The following is an 18,429-nucleotide window of genomic DNA, read 5'->3' as shown; positions in this document are numbered from 1 at the left end:
CATAGATGGGTTGAAAATCCAGCAAACTGGTAAGGACGTATGAAAGTATGAAGGAAAGCCTCAGGAGGAGAGTCGCTGATATTTCGAACAGAAGCTGTCCTTTTTCTTGGCACTGTCCTCATCGTTGGCCCTCCACACTCTAACGAAGCAGCCATTCACCTGGGTCATAAAAGCATGAACGGACCTTTTCTTCCCCTGGGCTGTTGACCCACAATTCGCATGAACCTTTCACAAGATATCCCTAACCCTTTAAATACCATGCCAATGATGAGGACAGTGCCCAGAAGAAGAACAGCCTCTGTTGAAAATATTGGCGGCTCTCGTCCTGTACTTCCCTTCATACTGGATACCACATGTGTCACTGGATGTTGCACCTTGAATGGAATCCTGAAATGTGGCATCATGTTACAAGCGCAGTTGTTACGTTATTTTAAGCTTTGAGTTGCTTCGCCGCCCATTAAAGGGGTTGGGAAACCGCTTCCAAACTTTTGAAGAGATAACGTTTTAAATATTGATTTATGTCTGCTAAATATGCACATCAAAATGCTATATTTCTGCGATCCTGCATTACGAAGCTATTGCGCTCCGAAGGTGGAGCGCCCGGCGAGCTCCTCTCTTGCTCTCAACTATTTACCTCCTTGCTCATTTTTGGAGTGACATTTCATTGTGGAGATAGGAAGTGCATACTTTTCCGCTTCCATGACGCTGTAGGCAGAGAACGACCTTTGTTATGGTGGCCTTCGTCTACTTTGGGCAAGCGTGCATGGGTAAAATGTCACTTCCCGTTTGTCTGCCGAAGCCTCTCAGCACTGTTCGGTTCCACCGTCAACAGTGGCTACATCATATCGCAGTTTTAAAAACCCAACAGTTCAAAAAACATTCAAATGAGGAATATGGGACCTTGCATGTCGCATCAGTGGACTGGAACATATGAAATGGAGCCACACATTTAGTGGGTTGCACATGGTTTCTCAATTAATGATGAGGGTCTTTCAGTGTGAGCATACATTAGGTGCATGGCGAAGCATATCCTCATCTCTGCCTCACAGCGTGTCATGTGCAATGTGCGTGACAGTTCCACTGGTGCTGGTTGGCTTCTACTTAAGTCACCTTTCTTTTATGTTTACTTAAAGGGGGCTGCGACACTTCATCAGAACTTATCCCAGAAAATCACAAATCTTCTTGTCACTGATGTGAACTTGCATTCCAAACTCTACAGTGAAAAATGTAATAGAAGCATAGAAAATTGGCGTAGTGAATACTGAAACTCATCCGGGTGTGACATCACAGCGCGCGTCTCTGCCAGTGAGGCAGCACGAAAGAGGTCACATGCTTATGACTACCAATGGCTACGGCCATAGCCCTCACCCTTCTGGTATCAGAGTGTGGCGCGTCTGAATACACATGCACGGAACGTGGCGATTGGTTCTCTTCTTGCGGGTTGGTGCATGCTTCAGAAAAAGTTCTGCTGCGGAAAGACTGGCACGTGTCTGTTGTCGCGGTAACCACGGTAACCAGTTGGTCTGCGTCTGCACGAAATGAAACTCGGTAGTGTGAACCACGCTTGACGCATATGTGTGTTCAAGTGTTGATATCTCACCAAGTACGACACGTAGAAAAATAATTCTTTTTCCCTCAGTACTCTAGCGCGCAGTACAATGCGTGCGTGATATAATGAACCGCATCTATCAAAGTGTCTGTCACAACCCTTTAACTGTGGCACACCCTGTTGTACAAAGCATTAAAATGCAAGCACACTGGTGTAACAGTGTTTACGGTATGGTACCATTTCCTTGAGCTTGAGGTGGTGGTAGAGACAGGAACGCAAAACAAGTATGTAGGACTAGACTCAATATAGTCTGGAGCTGTAGTCCTGTCTACTTGTGTTCTGTGTTCCTGTCCCTACCACTGCCTTAAGGTCAAGGAAATGATACCATCAACACGCTGTTGTGTTTGACTCACAATACGTATATGAAGGACTAACTAGTTTGAGCCAAGCTACTTCTGAGTGTTAGTTTCGATGCCTTTACTACATCTAGGGCTACTACTGTAAAACCTCCCTATGTCGAACACTCGTGGTGCAACCAAATCCTGTTCTGCATAGAGGGATGTCCGAGTTAGAGAATCGAACATTAGGAGTGCGAGAAAAATGATACACAAAGGATGCCATAGTGGTGTTTGAGAGTTTATTCTAGAGATTCCCTGAATGTGAAGCAGTATGTATCGAAAATATTCTGTTATCTTACTCGGAACTAAGCCGCTAACACTGCTTCTTGCAACATTGGTCCGGAAGTGGGAATGTTTTTCGATCGGCAATCAAAAAAGAGGTGCAGCACCTTTTCGTTCACACTCTCATTGTCCGTCTTCCTAAGGATCCTTTTCCTCTTGCTGTTGGAGTTCTACTCCCAAGTGTGTAATATTTCATCTCTACCCGTACTGATTTTGAACACTGTTGACTTGGAAATCTTAAATTCCTCCACAACTTGCCTACATGTTGTTCTTCCGTACAGCCTGTGGAGAAGTTCTTTCTTTCTCTCGAGCGTCAATTCCACGAACTTTCACTTTGGCATTGCTGGGCAGTCCACCGAGCTCTCCCTACAATGTCTTCAGCCATAATGGAAGCCCACATCTGACAGGCAACTGTTATTGCGTTTGTAAGCACGCGAGGACGCAAGTGGTTCCATGGTGACTCAAAATGTCAAACTGGTTCAGAGACCCCTTTTCCTTTGTAATCCGGGCAGAATTGTTCGCCGGTTCACGGATTAGCCTGCTACGGGCCTTCGGAGCGGAAATTAAGACTATGTTTGAGAAGCTGGCGCTTGGCCCTTTGTCCGACTTAGCAAGAAAATGCTGTCCTACTTCCGAGATAGGGAGGTGTCCGACATAGGGAATATTCTCCCTCTGTATTTTCGATGGAAGCGCGCCGGTGCAACAACTTTTCATCCGACTTAGGAGGTTGTCCGAGATACAGAGGTGTCTGACATGAGAGGTTTTACTGTATGTGAAATCAAATTTGCTTGTCTCATTGTGGTATTCAGTGGTTGAAGAGGATTGAGTATCGCATTTGTTATGCTAGGAAAATCAAATCTACTAGCTACGTTTGCAGTGTGTGCTTTGCTTACAGCTTATCAGATTACTCAGCATAGCGAATAGTTATTTGAAAACAGAAGCAAATATATACATAGCCAGAGGAAATACCGAGTGAATAGTTATAAGACCCAATCGAATTCCTCAGTGAATAGCTCGATAGTTGGGCTGGGTGCACATACAGCACATATGCGGATACTATAAAGATGTGTACAGCATGTGTACGCGATATGCTAATACGGATCTGAATATGAAGTAGCGCTCGCTTTCCTTTATGCCCTCTTTTATGCAGGCCTCACATGTGCAGCTTGAGAACTAGTATTTGAATATCGAATTCTACATTCCATTTGGAAATCAAATCGAATGCACAAGTATTCACTTCAGTATTAAACAAGAATATTTGCACAGGCCTGCAGATTACTATTACTCAGTGAATGTATTTGCATCTCCAAGTACCATACCTACTTTTTGTCGCAAGTTAGTTAATGTCCCTTCTTGTTTGCCCTGAAGCATCCAGTGGACTGCGAAAAGGCCCCAAAGCTACTGTGCACTTTGGACAACCCCTGGGGCTTCGCGGCGGGTATGCACGATGTTCTCTGGTGTTTCGTTGCTGCCCTTCGGATGGGTAGGACAGTCATTCTGGAGAGCTCCAAGTGGCATCATGCCCCAGGCAGTGACTGGTCAAAAACATTCGTCCCACTTGCCAGTATAACATGCACAAATGTCAGCTTGGCTGGTGCTGTAAAAGGCTATCCAGGATATGATTCTTGTAAGTGATATCTTTATCTTTTGTCATTTGTGCAGTTTGACATTGATGAAGAATGCCTTAAAATGCAAGCATACTGTTGTAACAATATTGATGGTATCATTTTCTTGAGCTTGGGGAGGTGGTATGGACAGGAATACAAGTAGACAGGGCTAGACTCCATTCAAATTTGAATTTCTGCTTTTTGTCTCACTAAACTAAAGGAATGTTTTGTCTTGATGTAACTGCATCATGTCAGAATTAACGTTTTGTATATGAGCGTGTCATGGAAACCTGGTGCATTCCCCGGATGCTATACCACTAGGACCTACTCTCGATCGCACCAGGTGAAATATCCTCCGTCCTTAACCTCTGGATAAAGGAAAGACGAATTTACCGGCGAAAGTTTTCCGGCCGCACAGCGGATACTTAGCAACACCGTTCTGGACAAATAAATGAAGAAGAGTTGTCGGGCTGCCCTATGTCAATCAACACACGTCCCCATAAGCCGCACAATGGGACAAAGGAAAGCTGCTAGTAACGTTAACAGCAACTAATTTAATTAATGCAACAATTTCTAACTAGAATTGCAAGAACACTATCAACAGCATGCTAACATTTGTTCAAAGGGAAAACAGACAACGGTAATATCGATATCACAGGTTGGTTAGAGTCCTGGTACGTATAAGGAAGGAAATGGAATCAAAGTCTTAGCTGATTGGTAATTGATGATGGCAGTCTTCAAAGGGTCCCCTTGGTGTGGCTGGCAGACAAAGTCCAAATCGATGATCACAACACACACTTCACTTCACCAAACGATATTGATGAACCATCGCAGAAGGAATAACTGTTTTGAAATTGAATTTTGGGGAGTTGGTGCTGAGACGTCGACTTCTGGTCACATGTTTTACCGACTGCCTTGAAACAAAAGATTTATTCTGTGTCGCATGGCTTTAACGTCTTTGAGTCTCCAACGCCGCATACATCTGGCACCTAACACACACTTGCTACACACTTTAATTGATCACAGAAGTGGAGGGGCACAACTGGTAAACAACGGAGGAGGACGAAACCCCTAAGGCCCACAGCAGACATTGGTTCTTAACTACTTGCGGGGATCCAAAGGCACGCCACTGCATGTGTTCTTTATACAGCTGTGAGACTTCCGCAATCTCTTGTCACACAGATTGAGGCCCATCAAGACCTTGTGATAGGTGGGACGGCATAAGCCATCAGTAACGGCTGGGACCAATTTACTCCGTCTACATGCTTGTCTAAGTGCTTGTCCCATCCAGACTGAGAATAATACTTCTATTGTACACAACCCTTCTCTGAGCAAACGGAACCACATGTAGGCGACAATTTTAGCCACTTTGGCTCTGACGACGCGGGCCCTGCTCCCTGGGTGTCGTTAGAACATGCCGCCGAAAAAGGACAAAATTACCCGATTCCGCGACAGAACGTTCTTGTGAGAAAGCTCCAATGTTCATTTCAAATAGTATTTTGTTAAATATGTCGAATATACAGTGTGTTCCACGAGAGGCTGTCACTCAATTCCTAAAAATAGGCTTTACGTTTAAAAAAAGTCATAAAACTTCTCAGAATACACTCATGCTAACTTCTCCCACATACTGAGGCTGTTGGCATCTGTGTTGTTGGTTAAACTAATTTACATAATTAAACTCTAAAAATTGCAGAGAAAATACTGAATTTTTTAAAATTTAGAAGCCTATGACTGTAACAAAATCCAATTCTACAAAAATTTGACAGATGAAAGTCCATCATTGGATGCAGTTTATTCGGTGAAATTTGAGTTTATGAAAATTGTGGCTCAGACTTTATGCGGCGAAAGTGGAAAGAACAACACTTTTATTCTGATCGAGGACCTTGTTGCGCAACCTGACATTATCAGTGGCTGGCAGCTGATGACCGACATGTTGATAAAGGTGAGAGGTGTGATTGTAGTGTGGTTTCTCTTCTTGCACTGGAGGGACGATTGTATTTGGATGGAGTCAAAAGTTTCACAATCATTAGTGTCAGCAAGCACGCTTTGCCCAGTGACTAATTCTCTACTGTCAAATATATGTCACTTTTGTGAAAAATAAAACTGATTTTGATTGGAATAGTGTGTTACAGCACCAGGCCTCTAAAATCAGGAAGAAAAATGCTGCCTGTGCCTGGCAATTTTTTTAATTTAATTATGCAAATTAGTGACTATCCCTGATCACCCACTATAATGGTGTGCACATCCTGCAGTTCTGGTTTCTACAGTCAAAATTTGGCAGATTTTCGGTTGGATTGTGTGCAACACTGGGGTAATTGTGACCCAATTCTATAAAAGTCAAACCTTTATGGCAGGGCTTTGGTGCCATCGTTCTGTATGCAGATAAAAATTACACCTCGAATATGCTTACTTCTCAGTGTAACATGAAATGACTCAAGGTTATCTCCTAATATTGTGCGATTAAACAACATATCAAGTGCTCCAAAGCTAAGCATATTTTTCCACTTCAAAATGCAACTCATTGATTGTGGTGATGCAGTCAAGCGTGTGCTATTGCTGACTGAGTAGGGTGGTAGTTAACAGCATTTGCAAAGTTCACACAAGTCAGCACAAACCTGGTGGTGTGATCATTACCATTAGTGCTGTTAAGTGATACATGCCATTACATTTTTTACGTTTATGCCATCTATGCCATTACGTTGTATCAAGTGTAGCCTCTATTGCCACCGCTAGTGTCATTATCAGTCTGGGTCGTTAGGTATCTATTAACGTGTGACTGCCCACTCTTCTTATACACACTAATGACACGTGGCAACTGAAGTATGTGATACTGAGCCTGCACCGGATTTGTCCATGTTGTATCCCACTGCATTGAAATGGTGCTCTTCCAAGTAGGCAATCAAGTTTTACCCACTGGGTTTCACACACACCGCAACCTGTCCATAGCTCTGTGTTAAGGCATTTGTCTTGAAGACCAACAAAGCTTGGTTCAAGCCTCCCTCAGCCCATGAAAGTAGCCGGCATCAGAAAATTTTGTAAAGGCCCCACTCCAGATAAAATTTTGTAGACACAGACAAGCCAGTGGAAGAACTCCATAGTGAAAAAGCCTCAGTGTGGGCAAAAACAGACAGCACAAATGGTACAGCTGTTGTGTTAGTTCTGTTTTGTGCAGAGTTCGAGGTAACTCGTTACTGTAACTAAGTTCCTTTTTTTGGTAACTTGTGAATTAACTCGGTACTTTTGCGCCGTGGTAACTTTCAGAGGAACTCGTTCCTTTTTTTGGTAACTTTGCCAAAGTAACTTAAGTTAAGTTCCAAGTTACTTTTAACTCGCTTTTCACTCCCGTTGACATATTTTCTTGCTTTCTCTCCAGTTCCTTCATGGCATATTTTGCCATAAAACGTGATATTCAGTCAGTGACAGTATTTTGTTCAGGAAGTAAGAACCGCTGCCATGGAAATGAAGCTGAACCATTGTGCGCACACCGGGGGTAAGATGCAAAGTGTTCGAATAGACCTCTACCAGAGAAACGTCATCATGACATTGGTAGACAGACTGAAACCGAAACAAAACTGAAGGACGGCTGGGTTCCACGAACGCGCACTCGCTCTCTCCCATTGAAAGAGAAGTAGGACCGAGGGTTGCGTCCTTTTAAAGGAGTACAGAGGGCCATCCAAAAAAATTTCAGATTAAGACATCTGATGAAAGTGTGTGTGTCATTATACCGTATAGCACGAAAGGTTTTGATGTGTGCAATTTGTTTAAAAAGAAACTCACATAAACATAGCTCCGCGCGTTCACCCTTAACTCGCCACTCCAGCTATAATGAGGATGAGGAGGAATGATGCCACGTCACCGATGACGGTATAAGGAGACTCGTTCTGGTTCGCCGGTCAGTGGGGGCCAGTGCCTTGTTCCTTTGCCGCCGTAAACCGTTTTGCCAGTTGTCCCGGAGAATGGACCATTTCCAAAAACACGTATGCGCATGCCCAGCCCATGAGTCCGCCATCTTTGAGCGGAAAACATCGCCATGGACCCACCTGCGGGCGACTGTCATGTTCATTGTGGGGAGATAATCGGTTGCGAGGTTAGGGGAGAGTTAGTGTCATGGGCCGACTGGAAAGGAATGTCACATTAATTCTGCTACATGCAACACGTTCTCTGCAAGCAGGCAGTTGTTGTATCCCATTCAAGTAGTGTCTGTTACGTTTAAAATAAGTGAACAGATAAAGCACGCACGTATGAACGTCTGCACCGACAATTCAGCGACAGAAAGAAAACGAAAGCTACAAGAGCACGGATGCGAGCAAGTTGGTTTGGATGAAACATTGACATGATGCAGGACAGGACAGGACAGGACACTACACAGACAACTGCTTTGTATGCTTTGTGAGCTGCACATTGCGAGTTAACACATACACTTCCATCAAAACCAGGTGTGTGTCCCATATGGTCGCAGAGTCACGTTCTTCACAGTGCAAATGCAACCATACAAGGTGCCAGCTTTGGAAGTTTTTGAGTCTCGAATCGTCTTGAAGACGTGGCGAGACATTGCACCCTGGGCTGTATTGTCCAACCACCTGTGACTCCGTTCCTTTACACACAATTGGTACGGTTACAAAAAAAATGACCTTATCTGAGCAAATTTTGGAATTGCATTTGTAAAAACAATTATCGTAATGCTGAAATGAAAAAGAAACGGGACGCACGTCATAAAAGAATTTGTGCATAATGTGCGGTGTAATGTGTGTACGGTGAAGACAGCTCCATCCGCGGTGGCCGCATCTCCCGGTGCTTTTCTAACTATAGCGCTATCCATGGTGTTGCAATCCAGAAAAGCGACTATTCATCCACCCATCCACAGCGCATGTGCAGATGTGCGGAATCTTTCCTCGCCACAGATGCAATCTCTCAGGTGGGCTTGACAGCTATCGCTGTTGGTGAAATAGGGTGAAAGTTTTGCGTTTACCAGCTCCCGTGAATCCTGTCACTGGCTGTGCTGTCTGAGGTTTTTCCTGGGTTTTCTGAAGACTTTCTAGATGACTGTCGGCACAGTTCCCCCTAAAAAGTCAGCCCAGGACACATGCTAATCACCCCTATCCCCCACTCCTTCCTGTCCATGTCTGTACGCCGCTCATAGCCGTTCGTGGCACTAACATGGAATAAAAGTCGTCTTAGTCGAGTTCTTGCAGTCAAAGTGGAAGTTCCACAACAGCTGCCATGTTAGTTTTGTGGAGGTTATGTCGGGGCAGATTAGAAGATTACGTGGACGTTTGAAACAGAGACTCGATGATGCTTTGTACCTGTAATCACTAAAGTGCGCTTTCACTCTCTCAGCATTCTTCTTGCAATTAGCTCTTGCTACTTTCCCACGTAACGTGCCAGTCTGTATGAGCCATGATTACCAAGAAAAAAACTTGACGGTCGACATTCTTCCGTACAGGAGAGTTCTCATGGGAACGTGGCCTCATAGCTCCAGGTATATAAGGAGGAACCAGGCGGAAGGAGGAACGTGGTACGAGTTGCCGGAACTTTTTCCGTTCCGTTCGAGTCTGTATCTGGAGTACCGCAAGGAAGTAACCTAGGTCCTCTCTTATTTTTGGTCTTTGTAAATGATCTTGCCGGTGTCGTGAAACATTGCCAGTTGTTAATGTTTGCTGATGACGTTAAGATTTTTCGTTCCGTATCTTGCTACGGCGATCACCTGTCCATTCAGGAAGACATAAATGCAATCAGCGACTGGAGTTACTTAAACGGCATGTCTCTAAATGTGAAAAAACCAAAGTTGTATCTTATACAAGGAAAAAATCGACATTACTGTTTGATTATGACATTAAAGGCGTCCAAATAGAGAGAGTGGAAACCATTCGTGACCTTGGGGTCATTTTCGATTCGGCACTGAATTTCAACAACCATGTGTCATTCCTGTATTGCTCCGCAATGAGAATGATGGGCTTCATTTGTCGCATATCCAAGAATTTTAGAGACTTTCATACTGTTGTCTGCTTGTTCTATTGTCTAGTATGAAGCAAGTTGGAGTTCGCATCCGTCGTTTGGAACTGTCTCTCTAACACACTCTCAGATCGCATCGAAAATGTGCAAAAGAAGTTTGTGCGAATTATTTACGATAGGTATTCACAAAGAAAATGGTTTTATGAATACAATCACCTCCTTGCGAAGCTTAAGATGACATCACTGAAGCAACGTCGTTATATTCGGGATATGACTTTCTTGTTCAATGTCGTGCATGGTAAAATAGATGCTCCTTTATTGTTAGCCAGTGTCGATTTTCATGCGCCATCTAGACATTGTAGAGTTCATCGTACTTTTTATCCACGTTTTTGTCACCCGTCTTCTCCTTTGGCGCGCATGCAGTGTTGCTTTAATGACATTGAGAACACTAGTGTGGACATTTTTGCTAATTTTACTTTATTTTTATCCTCTTTGTAACTTTTTTATCGTTTTGTAAGTTAATCTTCTTTCCGTGCACCTCTATGTAGGCTCACGCTGTTGGCGGGCACGTGAAACTAATAAATAAATAAATAAATAAATAAATAAATCACAAAAAAATTTTGACAGGCTGCTTTCTATTGCACCTCACTTTAATTTGCTCGGTTACACAACATGACGTCTGTTAATTTGTACACATGGCCATCCTTCTAGACGAAACATTTTGTGTTGATTTAGGACTCCAGCTCGCTGTTTTTTTTAGTGTCACATAGTTGAGTACCTGTCCTGATAAATGTATTTTGAATGGACATTCTTCAGACGTGTTTTTCCAGGCAGTCTTGTTATATAAGGTATTATTACACTTAGAGCATTTGCGGCCTTCCTGCACAGAAGTTCTCCTTGTTCTCTACAGGTAGATTGCGTCAGCTCTGTATTTACTTGCATCGCGTGGAGTTGGACTAGAGACAATATTCAGGAAATCCTTTAGTCTCATGCAATGGTGCAGTGACTGTCAGCAAATGTATACTGTATAGGGCCTGATTTTTTAGGTTTATATCCTGCCTTGCCCGTTTCGGGATCCCAGACATTCTAAGGACTGATAACGAACCTCAGTTTTGTTCAAGCGAGTTCGCAAGCTTTGCATGCTCCTATGGTTTCCGCCACGAGACCAGCAGTCCGCGGTTCCCTAGGAGTAATTGAGAAGCTGAACGAATGGTTCGAACAGTAAAGGACGTCATGAAGAAATCCGACGACATCTTCTTAGCTTTGCTGTCCTACAGAAACTCTCCAGGACCAACAGGTGTATCACCAGCACAGTTGCTTATGGGGCGTCGCTTAAATACACGCCTCCCCGTTCTCCCGGACGCTGTTGATCCTGCCCAGCCAGATCATTGTGCGTTTAAAGCCAAAGACGCCTCGTTGAAGGCAAAGCAGACCACCTACTACAATCGACGTCATCGTGCAGCTCCCTTAACCTCTCTGACTCTTGGGGGAGAGGTATGGGTATCAGACTTGAAATGCTGGGGACGTGTGCTCAGCCCAGCACAGCGGCCGAGATCGTTTGTTGTTGAGGTACCGACCGGCATCACCTTGTTCCCGTGACACCTTCGAGGGTCCAACTGCCTTCTGGGGAAACTTCGGATCTTGCTTCTCCTGCAACATTCACGAGTCAAGATCCTACTTCCCCGGCAATGTTCACAAGTCATCAACCGGACGCTGGACAATAGGCCCCTGAACATTCTCCGATAGTGACCCTAAACGACTGAATCTTTGATACGGTGATGTGACATTACGAGGTGACTTCAGGGAGGGGGTGTTGCGGTCTTGTTTATAGATCGTATGATAGATATTGCGAGACTGTTATCTCTTATCTCATGTTGTTACGTGCCTCCCGTATCTTTATCCTTACCCGCTGTGTTCTATCCCCGGTGGCGTTGTTATCGCCACACCAGCGATAATAGTATTTAAAGACACTGGCTACTGAAATAAGGTTCTTCCTGTTTTGGTTTTGTACGAGACGGCTGCTCCTCATTCACGCAACAGCAGTAAATGGGTAAATATACTCATACAAACTGTCAGAACACAGACCTTTTGCCACATAGATTTATTGACCAAATATTGATACTCGGTGTCTACCAGTGTGTCATCTGTGTTATGAAGGTCCCGGGTTATCCGCAATTCCGCAAAATTTTGTGGAATCCTTCGTTTTGCACGGAATTTCGCAAAAATCCAATTGGGTCGAAGGACACAATTGGCAAGGTGTGGACATAGTATGATGTGCAGCCTCACAGGGCGCTCACGCAAAAGAGCATCAGATAAAAGCGCGTGCTACATGCACTCCCAACTGCTCCAAGGTACACATCACCCTTAGACATATTTACTCTCATATGTTGCGCCATCGCATAATTTGTGCGCCCCTAATTTAGCAATAGAAATGACAAGAAAACAAAAAATTACCCGCATTTTGGTGCGTGGATACCTGGCACGTACATCTCAGCGACTGTGGCGATTGCTTTTCGTAATGCTGTCAGTGGTACTGAAGTTATTGCGGTGCTTTTGTTTGATTTGCGCGCACTTTCGAGGGATGGTCCACTGACGCGATGGACGATACTGCCGATCGGACTACAAAATGTGGACGGAAACGCTGGACAAACACTGCAAGACGAACCTTAGGGCACAACATGACAACACTGGCGAATATAGCGTGCTTTTGGTTGGCAAGTGCGACTTGCAGCATCTTCCAGCAGCATCTCGACGTATTTGACCGGGACATGAGCGCAGGGATTTTCCCAGCACTCCCCTACATCCCCCTAAGACACCCACGAAAATCTTGCAACACCCCTCTAAATTTTCTGCCAGAAAGTCCCAAAAAGCCAGAAAAGCTGAAAATATGGTTTCAATATGTGGAATATCCCTGCATGAGCAGTAGTAGGCATTTTGCCTCCCGACCTCTGCAGTTGAGCGGTAGTTGGATACTCTTGTGCTCGCACAATGCAGTGATTATGTCAATATCTGCTCTGCTGAGAGCTTCTATGACCGGCATAACATATATTGACGTGTATAAGTCAACACTATGTGTAAGATGACCCCCTAAATTACAACAGCATATGTAGGAAAAGCTTTATTCCAAAAGATCGTTGTTGTCGTCCAACAAAAGATAGTCGTTCTCGTCTTCCTCGTTCTCGATCCATAGCTCGTCATCTTCGGTGCCATCGAGGGTGTTAGAGATTCCACATTTAAGAAATGCTTTGTGGACCATTTCTTGTGGAAGCTGCTCCCATGCACCTCTGACCCACTGGGCAATTGCGCTCAGAGGCGCGCGCGTCACATGGCCGGCCGCCATCATGGGAAGGTCATCGCAACTCATCCCTTCGTTGTTCCATCCATTCGTTCAAGACTCGGCCATGCGATACTTAAACAGTTTGTTTAGGACAAATGTCCGTGAGTCCACCTGGGATGATTACCAAGTCACACCCAGCGTCCGACATCATCATCTTGACCTTTTCGGTGATATAGCCACAGAAAGAATTGAAAGCCAACTGTTGTTGGGTCAAAACAGTGCGCCGGGGCACTTGCACCATGCCATGCAAAACCTGTTGCAACACTGTTTCTTCGTTGAAGAAGCCTCTTTCATTTGCCTGCACAATCACATTCCAGGGCAATGCTTCATTTTTTTGGGAGAGTCTTTCTCCGAAAAAGAGTGAACGGCGGCAGCTTGTGGCCATTGGCAGTGCACGCTAGCATCACCGTGAGATGTGTCTTCTCGTTCCCAGTGCTGATAATGCTAACTTGCCGGTCACCTTTTGTCGCTACAGTTTGTCTGAACGGCATGTCGAACCACATGGGTTTGATCGGCGTTTCCAGTCTGCCCCAACAAAAAGTCCTTTCCCATGTGCTGCTGGATCACGTGCCAGTGGAAAGCTTGAAGTTTTTCCTCGTATGCCTCTGGCAATTTCTGCCAGATTGTCATCCTTCGATGTAGAGATAGTCCGTAGTGTTTCATTACCTGCTCTGTGTGTACCGCCTAACGCCATTTGTCATAAAACAGGTATCAAGCCATGAAGTCACAAAATATCAAGCTTTGTTGATCACATAACATAAGGTAATACGTAATTTATGCACAGTATCGCTTGGAACGTTCCTAACTTTTGGAACTCCGGATGGCCTCTACTGCTTTCTCCTGCGCGCTCGACTATAGACGTTTCTTGGTTGGTTCACTTGCACTCCTGACGCACATAATGCACAGTTCCGGGAAGAACGAGGGTACGCCAGGTACACTGCAGTTGAATACCGAAAGGAACGAGACATGGGTACATATCACGTAGATGTTTGTGCTGATGGAGCTTTGACCGGCAGCGTCATGCGCTACCACCATCAGCGTCAGTGGCGCGAACAAAAACAGGTAGAAAACAGCACAAAACCACAACCTACTGCCACCGACATCAACAAAAACAAATTTGACTTAGCGAGAGGCCAGCAATCCGCGTTTTCGTCTGAAAACAGGTGCGAAGAGGCCCTCGCGCTGGTTTCGAAACGGCGTCGGCGTACTGAAAATTACCGGCAACGGAGGCAGCGCACATGTCTATACGCTCCTTTTACGGCGTGCCTATAGCACATGCATGTGACATCTGCAGAACCAACGAAAACTTGCGTGAGGGCCGTGAGGACAACGGAGAGGGTAAGGTTTCTCCTCCTCTTCGTCGTGTTAAAGGGGCCGGAAACAGGCCACCAGACATTTCACAAATAATGGTACCCCATGAACGCATGTCATAATACCCAAATATATATTTCGTTCACCTCATGCCAGCTCAGTGAGCCATATAAACGCTTTCAAAGTTGACTATCCATCGCGCCCCTCTCCACCACGCTATACGTCACATGCTTAGCCTTTTGCCGTCCAATTGGGGGTCCAAGCTCCGCACATGACGTTTCAAATTACCATCCAATAAACAGGCTTCATTATCAGCTGTGAGGCGGAGTGCTCTGTTTGTGTGGAACTACATTTTGCGCTCCGTGCTTCCGAAATTCAGCGTTATGACATCTCCAACATCTTCGACTGGTGGAAACGTCAGTAATTGGGCTGCTATCATACAGGGTTGTTTGGATTTTATCCGGTGGATTTTTTTGGATTTGATCCACAGAATTTTATCCGCATTTTTTAGAGATTTCCTCCAGATGTGACGTGAAAGAAAATCTGAATTCAACGTCACACGGAAAACTCCCGGTTTATTTTCTTGTAGTGTTGGCTGTTTGCGAAAGCCCAGGAACGCGCAAAATTAGCTTTTAACTTTTTTAACTTTTTTACTTTTCACTTAACTTTTTTTTAATTTATAACTTTTCAGGTTCAGCTTTTTCCCATTTTCTTATACTTTTGTCCATTCAGGGAGAGACTTTCTTCCGCTTCCTGGAGGCACTGTAGCTGAAGTGCGCCGAACCACGACAGCTAATCCAGGCATGTAGGCAGGGCTGGTGCTGGGGGTGTGCGGGGGATGAGACAAAGGCACATCACGGGCCCTGTTTCACACGATTAAATGCATACTTGATATTTAAAAAAAAAAAGTAATCCCTGGTTGAGGGCTTCGTGCGCGGGGCCTATGCAAGTGCGGGGTCTAAGGCGGTCGCCTTACTCGCCCCCCCAGCCCCTATCGCCGGCCCTGCGTGTAGGATCCACGCCACTCAACCACGCATTCAACCACTTTTCAGAAGAAATAGAGACTGATGCAATGTTGCTGGGACAGGCAGTTCCATAAACGGAAACTATGAGTGGTCACCCGAAATCAAGAACAGCAAAGCACATTTGTTTTTACTCTGTGTCACATTTCTAGCCTTGTATATATTATCCAAAAATATCCGGGTTTTATCCAAAAAAGCCCACTGGAGAGGATCTTTTTAAGAATACCCGGATTTTTCTTAACCCTGCTATCATATGACGCGATTCGAACCCGGGTACCTCCCAGTCACGACGTGACATGGCCAGCACGCTAACCGCTGTGCCACGCGAGCTGGTGATGCGATGCCGCGTGGCTCGAGCCAAAGTACGGCAGCCCAGTCGTTAGAACCATTCGAAGATGACGAAGATGACCCATCGCGCATCTACCTATAAGATTCCGGAACTGTAGCGCCGAATATTCATTCGCGCTCACGGTGTGCTGCGTGCTAGATTATTTTGAATAGAATACGACACACATTCATCTAGCACATTTTCGCGAGTGAAATAAAATCACACGTGGAACGCTTGATCGTAATTGGTGAGGAGAGCGCCACGTCAAAATGACGTAAAGTTTGAGCGCAGGGCGGAGCGAAAGAGTGCAGTGAGTATTTCATTCGTATGCAAGCGCCTTTTGGTTTTGAGTGTTAGTAATGGCAAGGAGCTTTTACTGCCTGAGTTGTAATAATATAACGCAGAGAAATGCGCACCTTGTATACCTGTTTACAGCCCCTTTAAGGAGAAAGAGACGAGCAGAAGGCTTTCACCGCCCAGAGACTTCATTAAATAGAGGCAATGAAACGAATGTAGTATAATGTAGAACCCCGAGACTAGGGAACACGAACGGACAGACACAACACAAAGTCTCAAATTGAGACTTCGTGTTGTGTCTGTCCCTTTGTGTTCCCTAGTCTCGGGGTTTTACATTGTGCATCATCTTCACCAGCTCGCTTGCTTCTTAGCCAATTTTTCAAACGAATGTATTTCGTTAAATCGAGCGCAAAAATACATCGGCATCTATAGGGACGCGTATGAGCGTCTGCTTTTATTTGTTACACAGAGAATTTCGTTAAATCAACATTTGTTATGGAGAGGTTCAACTGTATTTACATCATTTAGCACAATTAGCTATTTTTCTACATTATCTCCATTCCAGTCGATACATTCTTGTAGATGGTGCGACAGTTATTTTGTATGCCCATGTCATACCAGCTCGCTGCCACGTCCTTGATGAAGTGTTGAACTTTGTCTTTCACCTCTTCGTCAGAGCTGAATCGCCTTCCGGCCAAACGTTCTTTCAACTTAGGGAACATCTGGTAGTCACTGGGTGCCAAGTCCGGACTATGGCGTGGGTGGGCGATGATGGTTCCAGCCGAAGTTTTGCGGGAGAACGACGGTTTGACGGGCGACGTGTTGCCATGTAGAATGCTCGTGCCCCTGCTCAACATTCCTCTGCTTCGGTCCTGAATTGCCCGTATGACTTTTTTCAGTGTTTCACTGTACCTGTCAGCATTTATTGTGGTTTCAGCAAGCATCAAGTCGCCCAACAATGCCCCCTTCTGGTCCCAAAACACAGTCGTTATGACTTCACCGGCAGATTGTGTTTGTTTGAATTTTTGCGGATTGGGCGAAAAGGGTTGCCGCCACTCGCGTGATGGTTGTTTGGTCTCAGGTGTAAAGTGGAACGCCCACCCGTTTCGTCACTCGTGACAATCGAGTCCAAAAAGTTGTCCTTTTCATCCACATAGCGGCGAAGAAATTCCCGAGTAGAATCAACTTGGTGCCGTTTGTGGTCTTCGGTCAGCATTTGTAGTACCCATCTTGCACACACCTTTGGATATTGCAGCTTCTCTGTTAAAATCCTGTGGCTGGTGCTTTCGGAAACCTCATGAACCAAAATATTGAGATCATTCAGAGAGATCTGTCGATCTTCACGCACGGTTTGCTCAACCTTTGGGACAGTCTAGTTGGAAATTGATAATCTCCCGCTCCTTTGTTCGTTGTGAATTTCAGTACGACCGTCTCAATGCCTTTTGCATTCAAAAACTGAATAACTGCGCGAACTTCGCACTTGGTGGTTGCGTCCAACGGGAGCTCCATTCTCAACGGCTGCCAAGCCCACACTGAGCGTCCCATGCATGTTTGGGAATGGGGGATGCGCCAATCATAACAGTGTGGCCAACAGCTGCATGAATAACGTTTCTGTGCATCCCCAATGCTTTGGAGACTTTATTTTTGGGATTGCCCTCGTATCTTCATATGGAACTGCCAACATTTTGCATCGCTGTTGGTCTACCCACCCCGGAACTTCTTTCTCGACTTTCACGTGGTTGCCTTGCTTGGGGCCACGGAATGGACGGCGGGTGCTTGAACAAGCGAAGAGCTTCTCGTGCTGCACGCACCATCCCCTGATACACTTATTGGACACGCCTAACTTCCTCTCTACTGCTATGTTGTTCATTGCTATTCGGCATACAGGATTGCTCACCTCTTAAAAGTGCTGGTGTATTGCCTTCTTGGTGCCATGATGACAACGTGATGACAAAACACGGGACAGAAAGCAACTGCGCTCGTTGCCAGTGGTGCATGTTGTTATATGACGTACGTGCGTACATCATGATCGCCATGACCATGTGGGTTTCAGAGCACAACGTTGCTAGATGGCCTTTTGTATAAGTCGACTCCGCATATTGGTGGATTTACGACCCCATTTTCAGAAAAAAAGGTCAACTTATATGTGGCAGTGTACCATACTAAAATTTTGAAATTTTGCATCATCTGAATATCATAACGAACGTTCCCATGTAATTTGAGAACCCCAAACCTTTCTGACTTTTTTGGGGGGAAAAAACACGCCAATTATACGGGTAAATACATAATTGGGTTTTGGCACTGAATGAGGATGCTTGCTCCGAATTTAGCGTCCATTGCGATAAA

General features: G+C 45.0%; 1 protein-coding gene across 3 annotated transcripts in view; it reads left to right on the top strand.

The window, feature by feature from the left end:
• The window catches only part of LOC135373063 (alpha-(1,6)-fucosyltransferase-like), a 96,856-nt gene that overhangs the window by 27,960 nt on the left and 50,467 nt on the right, over positions 1-18,429 (top strand). For all 3 annotated transcript variants that reach the window (XM_064606365.1, XM_064606366.1, XM_064606364.1), the window contains exon 6: positions 3,598-3,856. In XM_064606365.1, coding sequence (XP_064462435.1) covers positions 3,598-3,856 — 259 coding nt within the window. The remainder of the gene's footprint in view (positions 1-3,597; positions 3,857-18,429) is intronic.

Source organism: Ornithodoros turicata, unplaced genomic scaffold (genome assembly GCF_037126465.1).
Source record: "Ornithodoros turicata isolate Travis unplaced genomic scaffold, ASM3712646v1 Chromosome20, whole genome shotgun sequence".
In the NCBI taxonomy this organism is placed as follows: Eukaryota; Metazoa; Arthropoda; class Arachnida; order Ixodida; family Argasidae; genus Ornithodoros; species Ornithodoros turicata.
This window is presented reverse-complemented; position numbering and strand designations above follow the sequence as displayed.